This window comes from Thermobia domestica, unplaced genomic scaffold (assembly GCF_964235325.1).
Source record: "Thermobia domestica unplaced genomic scaffold, izTheDome1.hap1.1 HAP1_SCAFFOLD_319, whole genome shotgun sequence".
NCBI lineage: Eukaryota > Metazoa > Arthropoda > Insecta > Zygentoma > Lepismatidae > Thermobia > Thermobia domestica.
In genome coordinates this window covers 197,308-209,634 of record NW_027656033.1, presented here as the reverse complement: position 1 = coordinate 209,634, position 12,327 = coordinate 197,308, and the positions used below count along the sequence as shown (strand labels likewise).

At 35.4% G+C, this 12,327-nt stretch overlaps 1 protein-coding gene across 1 annotated transcript in view; it reads right to left on the bottom strand.

Moving 5' to 3' along the window:
* Positions 1-1,732: 1,732 nt before the first annotated feature.
* The window catches only part of LOC145676739 (uncharacterized), a 100,638-nt gene continuing 90,043 nt past the window's right edge, over positions 1,733-12,327 (bottom strand). Inside the window, exon 5 of the mRNA XM_081747550.1 lies at positions 1,733-4,107. Within this exon, the coding sequence (XP_081603676.1) occupies positions 3,581-4,107 (527 nt within the window). The 3' untranslated portion in view covers positions 1,733-3,580. The remainder of the gene's footprint in view (positions 4,108-12,327) is intronic.

Sequence of the window (12,327 nt, the reverse complement as noted above, 5' to 3'; positions counted from 1 at the left end):
TGCCACAAAGAATGTGAGACATTGTGCACAATGTTAAAACAAGACTTTCATTAAAACACGCTGCCAAATACATTTCAAGCAATAAATGAAACTTGGCCTAAAATATGATCAAAAGTATGCTTTTGTATCATTGTGGGCCTAAATGTGAGCTAAAGGGAAAATATTGTTCAAATATACCTTTATATGACCAATAAGAAACGAATTTTCGTGCTCACAAGAGTCCAGAAATGTGTTTGTATTTAATTAGATATGTGTAAAGATGCCAGGATAAAAAATATGACATGTAATAGAAATCCAAGGATTACAAATCAGTAATTATTTACCAAACCAATTCCTAGTTGTTAGTATCTGGACACAGTGATTCCCAAACTTTTTAACTGATAACACACTTTACTGTATACTCACGACATCACGACACACTACTTTAATTTGTTTTTATTACTAATAATATAAATTATACTAGTGTAAAACTGTTTCTATAAAGTAGTGACCGTGTGACTGAGCATGGTTGCTGCCGTTGACTGGTACACTTCTTCATAAAATTGGGTTTAACCAATTGAAGACCTCGGTGCAAGAGCGGTACAGCTCCAATTGTACATTTGCTTCAGGATTGAAAGAAAAAAAGACGTTTAAAAAATCAATTTTGTACATTAGCTTCCAAACTTTTTGTAAAGAAAGGTTTTACCCTTCTACTCTTTACAAAAATATTTGTAGGTTTAACATGTTTTTCCCTTTCGATCCTTAACCACATGTACGATTGGAGTTGTCCCCCTTCTTGCATCGAGGTCTTCAATAACTAAATGCTTCATAATTCTCAAGTTTCACGACACACTGGTGCCCTAACAGATTGTACGGATTGTTAATAGCAGATTTAATAGGAAAGTCCACTAAATTGACTATCTTGTAGCTTTCAGTTTTATGTCCCACGATTGTGCCCTTTAGGCTAAGGAAGGAGATAATTAAGGTGAATGAATGATGATGGAAGAATTGGTGGAATGAGAAGTGGAAGGAAAGGAAGGTATCCTGAGAGAACCCACGAACACACTGTTGTCCACCAATTAGCCGGGGATTGAATCAAGGACTCCAGAAAAGCGCTCTACTACTGAACCACCGTGCCTCTCATTCTTGTAGATAAATAAACTATTTCATCTGTACAACCTGCTAGAAATTTCTGGAACCAACGAGTTGCAATGCTCTGGTTCATTGCACCTGCACCTTAATAATAAATGTTTTGTGTTTCTGCAGCAGCGTTATACCTGAGTTTGAACTCAGAGAGTTACAGTTCACGTATCAGACGTCGTTGAGCACAGATTATCGTCACTGTCACTAAAAACTTACTGAATATACTGACCGAGTGGCGGCATTCGTGTGCTACACTAGCTCTTGGACCAGTTTGATCTTATATTTACGGTCGATCAAGGCGAATACACTCCTTGGACAGATATGGTTCGCAAATTCGCATGTGCACATTCTCATTAATTTAGTTAATTTTATTATTTAGAGAATGTAGCATTAATTTTAAAATAATTTTCATAGAGTGTGATTTTTCTTCACGTTCTTGTTTTCGACGCTTGGACTAATATAGTAGGAGTCGCACTTTTTCAGCTTTGAGCACAAGCACTAAAAGGTCTTGGTATCTGAACAGGACACAGGCAAGAGGGGAACCAATACATTTCAATCTAATCTATTCGCATATACTGACGTGCAAATACTCCCACTTACTTATATTACCATATTGGAGATGTATCAAGGTTCTTCTCACAGTGTTTCTGCAGTCAGTGTTGCCAAGTGTAGGTGAGAATTTCTCGTCAAGCGGGAAATTTTGTTTTGGTGTGAAATCTGAAGCAGTGTATTTAGAGTGCGTTTGCATTACTTCCCCTTCCACAGCTTATATAAGATGTGGACCAACAACTTAACCAAGCACCGGGTTTTTAAAGTACGTAAGTGGGATTGCTCTCATAGTTCACAAGGGGATCTCGGGGTATAGAATACTACTCACGCTTAGCGGGGATCATCTTCCAAAAGTTTAAAAATTGGCTCTCCTAAAAATGTAGTTTTAGGTATGTTTGAAAAAAAAATGGATTTTTTTGTCTTTATTTTTTTTCACTTCTTTCACATATATTCTTTCATGTTTTATTACAATATAAATATTTTCTTAATTTGCTGCAAGTATCAAACAAGTTTAATAAACACATAACAGACGAACCTAATTTGAGGCGGAGAATATGTTTTGGGAGACAGGCCTCCTATTTTCCCCCATATCCCTTAAAGACATTTCTTCTCATATAACAAACAGTTACTGGATCACGCTTAAAACGAGTCAAATCGCTTCTTAAAGTTTTTGTTCACTGTTGTTCAGTTCAACTTCTTTGCCACAAAGAATGTGAGACATTGTGCACAATGTTAAAACAAGACTTTCATTAAAACACGCTGCCAAATACATTTCAAGCAATAAATGAAACTTGGCCTAAAATATGATCAAAAGTATGCTTTTGTATCATTGTGGGCCTAAATGTGAGCTAAAGGGAAAATATTGTTCAAATATACCTTTATATGACCAATAAGAAACGAATTTTCGTGCTCACAAGAGTCAGAAATGTGTTTGTATTTAATTAGATATGTGTAAAGATGCCAGGATAAAAAATATGACATGTAATAGAAATCCAAGGATTACAAATCAGTAATTATTTACCAAACCCAATTCCTAGTTGTTAGTATCTGGACACAGTGATTCCCAAACTTTTTAACTGATAACACACTTTACTGTATACTCAGGACATCACGACACACTACTTTAATTTGTTTTATTACTAATAATATAAATTATACTAGTGTAAAACTGTTTCTATAAAGTAGTGACCGTGTGACTGAGCATGGTTGCTGCCGTTGACTGGTACACTTCTTCATAAAATTGGGTTTAACCAATTGAAGACCTCGGTGCAAGAGCGGTACAGCTCCAATTGTACATTTGCTTCAGGATTGAAAGAAAAAAAGACGTTTAAAAAATCAATTTTGTACATTAGCTTCCAAACTTTTTGTAAAGAAAGGTTTTACCCTTCTACTCTTTACAAAATATTTGTAGGTTTAACATGTTTTTCCCTTTCGATCCTTAACCACATGTACGATTGGAGTTGTCCCCTTCTTGCATCGAGGTCTTCAATAACTAAATGCTTCATAATTCTCAAGTTTCACGACACACTGGTGCCCTAACAGATTGTACGGATTGTTAATAGCAGATTTAATAGGAAAGTCCACTAAATTGACTATCTTGTAGCTTTCAGTTTTATGTCCCACGATTGTGCCCTTTAGGCTAAGGAAGGCGATAATTAAGGTGAATGAATGATGATGGAAGAATTGGTGGAATGAGAAGTGGAAGGAAAGGAAGGTATCCTGAGAGAACCCACGAACACACTGTTGTCCACCAATTAGCCGGGGATTGAATCAAGGACTCCAGAAAAGCGCTCTACTACTGAACCACCGTGCCTCTCATTCTTGTAGATAAATAAACTAATTAAGTTATCTTTAAAATCTTCTGGAATTTCGCATGGCATAAGAATGTCCATTTTGAAATATTTTTTAATCACATTTTGAAATTCTTTTTACAATTGAATAAATACGAGTAAAGCTGTGAATAAAGGAAACAAGAAGAGCAGGTGCATTTGCATTGCCGCTTGACTACTGGGCGTGTTTGTTCATCTTGTCTATAATACAGGATAATGCAAACAACTACAAAGAAGCAATGGAAAATATGAGCGATATAAACTCGACTGTGCAAGAGAATGTTATTGTTCAATTGGAGACCATAGGCTGAGTCATCGGCGAAATACAAGTTCAATAGCATCACCACAAGTGCTTCTAGTGTTGACACCATATAAAACGAAAGATAAAAATTAACTTCCAACCTTTGAGAAGAATTCACGAAAGTAAAGAAGTATAATACTGCTAGAAATATAGGCCGCAGAACTTTTCTGCCTCCGTAGGTTAATATATCAGGATGAGCAAACTCGATGATACATATGTAGAATAAAATACATTGCAGAATAGCGATGATAAATATTAGCCAATTCACACAGCAGGTTAGAACAAACAGTGAACAAAGACGCAAACCTGTAAAGAAATCAAGAATAATTAATTAGCATTAATGTCATAATATGTTAACTGCATACTAACAAGTTAAACGTAAAACCACTTTTATTTATATCTAGTTGGTAAATAAGATTATGTATTTGTAAATCCTGTCCCTTACTGTTCTTCACTTATTTTGACGGGGAGGGGAGAGCAAATAGGAAGAAATGGTGTACAGTAAGACATACGGTATTTTTCAATCTATATAAATTAAAATGAAAGTGACTACCTTCGTGACTTAATAACTCTTGAACCATCCGACCGATCTCGATCAAATTTTCAACATACATGAGGTTCGGGCTTGGGATGGCTTTTATCATTTCACGTTGATGGTGCCACTTAGGGGAGGGGGGAGATATAAAAATGATCGAAAATGACCGATGTTAGTATCGAATCCATGTTTTTCGGGGTCACTGAGATGAACAGTCACATTTCCGATGCCATTCAAATCCAAATTCAGCCCCATAACTTGGGAAAGGGGAGAATGATCGAAAATGACCGATATCAGAGAGCGCTTCATTAATAGTAAAAAATGACTGACTCTCGAAACGTATTTCTATTTTTTTTATTATTATATTAACCCAGCGAAGCGGGTACGGTAATTGAAGCTAGTAATTTATAATTTGTAGACTGGAACACTGAGATAGAATTAATGCGGAGAACGATTGTTGTTTGTTTTGTTAATTGCATAGTTATGAAGAAAGATCGCTCGAAGCTACACGTTAACTACGTTTCAACAGTTTTCAGGTAGGTAAACTAAATTTTTTGTGTTATTTTTACAAAGCATAGGATTATTAGTGCTTTAGCATGTAACAATTTAAATCACAATAGTGTATTGCACTAGCTGAAATACTAGTTCTTCGGACACGGAAAGTAGATTTATGGAAAATATCATAATCCTCTCCCCTTCTTAGGACTGCATTTCAATAAAAGTGCATTGAGAAAAACTCGTATGGCACCGTACTCTACTTTTGCCAAAAACTTTGGAACACTCCCTTACGACAAACCACAACAAGGAAGTTTAAGGGAGCCAGGCACAAGGGCGCCAATTCTAGGGACTGGAGGGGGGCCCGGGCCTCACCAAAGCTCATGTGGGTCCCCGCATTGTATTTATGAATATACAATATTTGACATAATTTGAATGCATAATTTGTCTTAAAATCCTTATATATACCTTCTGCATCTGAATGCCCCTCCCCCCAAAGTTACAGAAAAATTGGCGCCCTTGGCCAGGCACTCCTAAATTTTCGTTGCCCCTCCCCAGACTAGAATACGTCATGCAAAAATACAATTTAGATATAAAAGATAATTTATTCTAAATTCATTTAAATCCCTTAAAGAAAATACGAGATGAAACAATGTTAATGGCTAGGAAGAAATATGCGTCTTTGGAGCAATTTTCTTTAAATACAAATTTCTTAATAATTCCCGATTGACATCGTAAATACGAAAAATACAGGAAACGAAATGACGGTAACTGTGTTCAGCGGAAAGGCGCGAAGCACATTTATGTATTTAGAAAAGTCCGAAGTCAAAAGGGATACAAAACAAGTATCAAATCCCGCGAGTTCCAACTGAACCTGGGATGCTTTTTGTATGCTGTGATGCCAACCTAGGAGAAAAATCCCAAATTGTGGATTTTTTTGACAATGATTTCTTAAAATGGAATAAAGGGAATTTTCGTAAAAATTGGCAGAATTTATGGGATTTTCATGTAGCTGTCCCATTGATGCCAACAAAATTGTCTATGGGCAAGTAGACAAATGATTCTTCAATAAACTTGAATGTTAAATGTTGTTACTATAAAATGCATGTTTGTGTTAAAGTGATTTATGCAGTGACTTATGAATCTCAAAAAAAAAAAAAAAAAAGATCCAAGGAACGTTAATTGTACTCTGGTATTAAAGAAAAAAATGAAAGAAAGAACAAAATTAACGGAAGAAGGTAAAACGAGAAACGTCTCCTTCCAAAACGTTCCATACGAAATGACTAAAGAATGAACTTTATCTAGTTTTTATTCCGTTCAGTGGAAGATCATGGCACGAAAGCGTGATGGAAATATTAAACTCACAACAAAATGTACTTATTTTCATCAGCTTGTCTCTTTCAATTAAGGAAAATACGTGTTTATTAAGCTATTTTATAAACGTAGATGATCGGAATTTTTGAATTATTCACTCATATATTGAAGAAAACGATTAATATATTATAATTTCACTGTTCATATTTTCTAAGTTTAGAAAATTTTGTTATTAGTATAGCGTGGGAAATTCAAGAGTAAAATGGGAATTTCTGTTTCTCGAGATGGGATTTTATAACGTTTCAGGTTGGCATCACTGTTTGTATGTCTGAGTAGACATCTAGGAGCTAGCATGAGAGACCATTTAATAAGAAGCAATAGCGAATATATATAATTTTCAAATCACCGTTCGGAGTCCGGTGTCATAAGTTAGTACACAAAAATTTTCAGACCTAAAGCTGCTCCCAAAGGCTGATCTTAATGGTCCCTATACCGAAATTGTGGTTTATGGATGTCTATTTGTTTAATTACCCATTTGTTCATTCTTTCCGATGTATATACACTTGCCTGGAGGCCATGCCGTTTAACTTCTCCAGACCGAATTTTAAATTTAAGGATTTTCTAAGATTTCCTAGAGTTTCTAAGAGAGTTTTTCTTCGAATTTTCCTCCTATCCCCTAAAAATATGAGTAGTTTGCCGGAGACTGAAAGGCTAAAACCAAAATTTGTGATTTTCTCTACAACAGCTCTAACAATTTTCTTTACGGAGTTTAGCTATAGACCTATACTATATATAATATAATATATATATATATATATATATATATATATATATATATATATATATATATATATATAGTGTGTGCGAATTAGATAATCTATATTGGGGGGGATAAAATTAGGCCAAAGGACATAGTCTGAAGGTTCAAATTTCAAAATGAGACAATAAATGCCTTATCCCCATATATATATATATATATATATATATATATATATATATATATATATATATATATATATATAAAATATATATGTGTGTGTGTGACCTGTAATAAATGAGAGATTTATTAATTTACCGACAATAACTATGCACATATATATTGTCTGACATACACACACCCCACTAAACCTTTCTGAACGTGTTTTAATGTTGTACTCACTCTTGTCCCCGTAGCTCTCTAAGGTTTATTTAGTTAATAATTTGGCTCGAGCGATAGCCATGATCACAAGCATATATATATTCCACTCATATTGAAAACTTCCACTTTGCATTAATACATATAGGTTGCGAAAAGAAACCTACTTCAGTCTTGTGAAAACCACTAAAATTATCAGTTAAACCGGACATTTAAAAAAAGAAAAACTAGATATTAGCCTATCAAATAAGAAATGGATTGTTGCTAGTCCCGATTTCTCACATCAAGGTCAAATCGAAGGCCAAATATTTAAAATCTCTCAATTCAAATTTCGAGCTTGTGCTTCTACTTCCCGCTAAAGCTGTGCTCATCACGACTGTTTTCTCCAAATATCGATTCCGTGATGCGCACGGAAAGTCAACACTTAAAAATTATTTTACTGTTAGGTTGAAGATGAGTTGATTCACTATGGGCTACGTTATTCAAATAAAGTAAAACATTACACTGAAGATTTTCAGACAACATTAATTGCATGGACAGCAAACTGTACAGTGAAAAGATGGAAAAATGAAGGGTTAACTTTTTTAAAAAAAACCCGCTCCAGTTGAAATGCTTATACAGACACGGACAATGACACGGAGAACCAGTCGTATTAACAAATGCTGAAAGAAATCTTGAATTATTCGCTTATTCACCTAAAAATCACCTTCATTAACATGTCTGCTCACTAGGAGCGTATCCCCCAGCGTGTACGTTAACATATACTTACGAGAGAATACCTATATCTCAGATTTTGAGTACAGTTTCAAAAGTTCATTTCCGTAAACTGTAAAAGCAGTGATTACTATGCTAATTATCACAAATTAAATGCAACTTTTGAGTTGCATACACACAACCTACTAGGGAATGAAGACCATGTGCTAACAAAGAGTACACTGGAAAATGAAATAACATGTTATAACAAAAATTAAAATAAGATGATAATATATACAAATATAGACAATGAATAAGACATATCCGAACTTCGCCAAGTATGGTAGAAGAAGCTATTTGTTTACTTCTTCTTGGCCAACCGCTAAGAACATTTATAAATCTATATGTGGCTTTGTTATACGCAATTAGTAGACCCTACATTCAAATTCACAAACGATGACGAACTGAAGGGTACGAAGGTACAGTTGCAAGTAACAACCGTAGTCATAATAATATAGTTCTACTAAACAACGTTGAAAATAGTGGATAATTAGGTGGTAAGTAGAAATGACCAAAACTGAACAGTTTACATCGATCATTTCGAAATACAGCTAGAAGATTAAATTTACAAGAAATAACAAAAATCAGTGAAATTTGGAGTTACACTAAGCATAGTTTGAGGGGGAAAGCGAGCATCCCCGGTGGGGATACTTCAGCTGACTTCTTTGGGGGGGAACAAAATGTGATTGAGGGGGAAAATCCCCCTCATCCCCCCGGTAATTCGCACCCTGTATATATATATAAAACTGGGACTGGTGCCAAAAGTACGGTTTATTGTCACAAACTTACAAATTTAAGGTGACCCATTCAACATACTCCTCTCCCCTCTCTATAAATGTTTGCATACGAAGTTTTCATTGTTGGAACCAGATGTGGAAATTTTCAGGTGTCATCGTCTTGAGTACCGCTATCGTTTTCTGTTTCCCCTCTTTCACGGCCTGGAAATGAGTTCTCTTGAGAACGGATTTCGGTTTCGGAAAAAGAAAAAAAACGGTGTCAAGTCCGGCGAATAAGGTGAGTGTTCAAACACTGACGTCTTGTTAACTGCCAAAAAACGCTTAACGGTCAAAGCAGTATGCGAAGAAGCATTGTCGTGATGCACAATCCATTCATTGTTCTTCCACAAGAGGATTCTTTTGTTTCTCACCCGTTCACGCTCATTCACCGAAACCTGCTGATAGTATGCTTATTCACTGTCTGACCTGATTGTACCCATTCAATCAAGAGCAGACTATTGATATCAAAGAACACAATGAGCATGATCTCCACTTTCGATTTGCTCTTCCGTGGCCTTTTCATGCGTGCTGATGAGGTAGTTTTCCAGTGCATAATCTGCCTTTTCGTTTTAGAATCGTACTGAAAGATCCATGTCTCGTCACCAGTGACGATTTTTGTTAACAAGTTCTTCTTCCAGGTGTTCCATCGTGTCACTTCGCACGTGCTTCCAGAAGTCCTTCTATTTCTGCGTGAGGGTTTTTGGTACCATTTTAGCGTTAATTTTGCACATGTTCAAATGGTCGTGCAGAATTGGGCGCACAGACTTCTTATCGATGCCCAGGACATCTGTTATCATTTGAATGCTGAGCCTGAGATCTTTCCAGACAATGTCAGACTATCGAACTTTTATATATATATATATATATATATATATATATATATATATATATATATATATATATATATATATATATATATATATATATATAGTGGTAAACACGCCACCACTTGTTCCTGCGCTTGTTCTGAACTGTTTGACTGTCTGCTTTTATAGTTACTACTTTTCTGGAGTACCGAATACTATGCAGCCTGTCTAAACTATCGAATGAATTTCATGCAATCAAAAACAATGGAACCATAAAGGGAAAAGTGACTGCATACATATGTTCATGTGGCAATGTTATCGTCTCACAAGAAGCGAGAGGGGAGGGTATAGTTCTACTTCAAGTTAGAATTTGTGGCGTGTTTCACCGCAGAAAGAGATGCTCCGGTTTATTAAGGGAGAGTTAATTTACTCTGCGGCGGAAAATTACGTCAGCTGACCCCAGCGGTTTGTGGCTAAACATAGCAATTTCAAGCGCACTATAATTATGAAAAAATACAGTAAAGGTAGAGAAGCGGGTAATCTGGTTGTTTTTACTTACAGTAACTGGGATTTTGAAAACTCTTCCTTTGTTCTGGCAATATTAAAATTCACCTGTTGGGAATTGCTGGTATTGAAGTTTAATTGTATCAGCGGCAGTGCTTAAAGTGACATCAACTGAGGTGACGGTATGAAACAAATATGACCACTTAGAGCATTAATTTTGACAAAACCCTAAAGTGTATCTCTACTCTTGACATTTTTGCACCGTTTTTGATGTGAAAAATCTATATACATAGAGAGAGAGAGTGAGTGAAGATTAATATAGTAAATGGTTTACTCTCCACTATTATCAGCCTAACAGAAATAAATATTTATAAAATGATTTTTCTTTTCCAAGATTTTGCTTGAGCATATCAATGATATAAATATGGAAGAACACGGATGGTATATTTACTTAAACATTGCATTTACAATAACATAGTGTAGTGTTGTAAAAAAAACGTTTTTTTTCTGTGAAGTTTTTTTTCAATAAAAAACATCGTTCTTTTTCATGTTTTTTTCAAATCTCTGTTTTTTTCTGGCAACTATTATTTATTGATTTACGTTGCAGATTATTGAAATAATCAACAGAACTTGAGTCGAAGCCCTCGTAACTTACAATTTTTTTTGTTTCTTTGTACATATATACTAGCAAAATTGTGTGATTATTCCTTTCGGCCCCAGGTCATTTTTGGCGTTTTCCTACATTTCCAGTTAGTAACTTATTGCTCAAAAACCATTCATTCGATTGATATGGTTAAGTCCTTGTTTTTTAGAAAATGGATGTGGTTATTTTTTGGTATAAGTTGCATTGCAGTGTTGCCAATGGGTGGGAAATTATTGAGGGAAATGTAGGGGTGAAAATTTACAAAAAATTCCCTAACCGAATTTCAAAATTTTTTGTATCTAGTACCACTGCTGCTATATGGGTTCAAGTCACACAAAAAAATCTTTGGTGTGTTGACAAGGTACAGTGAAATCCTGAAGTCGCTTGCTTGCATCCAAAGAGGGAAAGAAAAAATTCTGTCATCAAATGAAATTTTGACACTTTTTACGCCTCACAAGCAAAAATCAAATATGCCGGGGTTACAGCTTCTCTAATTATCCTATTGAAACTTTTTATGGTGCGTTCTGTAGGGCAAGGAGGAAGCTTTCAGGTAGTGGTACGTTTGTTTCAATGTAGCCAGTAAGAAGGTAATAATAGAGGGGAAAAGGGAAATTTTCCAAATTTTTCACCTAAAAGCGGGAATTAATTGCTTTGCCTGGAAACACTGCCATCAGACAGACGAAAACTATCTAAAAATATATCTCAGTACTCCAAGAATATATCCTACAAGTATCATGGCGATATCTAACAAAGTAAGCAAGAAAATTAAGTAGGTCTATGGCAAAATGTAACCATCGTGTGTGGTAATAGAACAATGGATTGCAGACAAACACCCTTTGTGATCGTAAGAGATGCTTCTTATGGAGCTGTCACATAATTCCATCATTTTGTCAATTAAAGAAAGAAGAAAACTGTCAATTTAATGTGACATATGGATGTTGCACAATACTTTAACTGTTGGAAGGCAGAGAGACATGTGAAATAGCTTTTAGAAACATGAGAAACATGAAAGAAAAGGATAGAATTTGAAATTGACAAGCTTTTTGTAACACTTTTACAATTTGAACCTTGTGTCATTAAAAGAAAGAATATATTGTTACTTAAACGTGACATATGGGTGTCTGAGAAAGTTTAACTGTTGGAAGTCAGAAAAGAGTGTTTTAAACTTGTCAAATAATTTAGTTTAATGTATTTAGAAAACATGGGAAACTCTCGATAAAGAACAAATGTTAAAAGCACAGCTATATGTTAGGTAAGAATGGCGGGGGAGTGAGAGAGCCCTTTGATGCCTACTAAAGAAAGAAAGAAACATAGACACAGCTGCGCTGTAATTTTGGGTGGTCCAAGGTGATGGAGTTGGGGGAGCGAAGTGTACTGTCCTGGGGGAGTAAAAGATTTTGTTTAATTGAGGGTGTAACTTGCACCCTACGGAGAGATACCGCTCATTATTTTGAGAACAGAGAATGTAAGAAAGAGATGGTTACGTGTCACTTTGTGAGAGTTATTACATTACCCCATACTGAGGGAGAGCACATACGATTGCATGGGAACTGTAATGTCCTTTT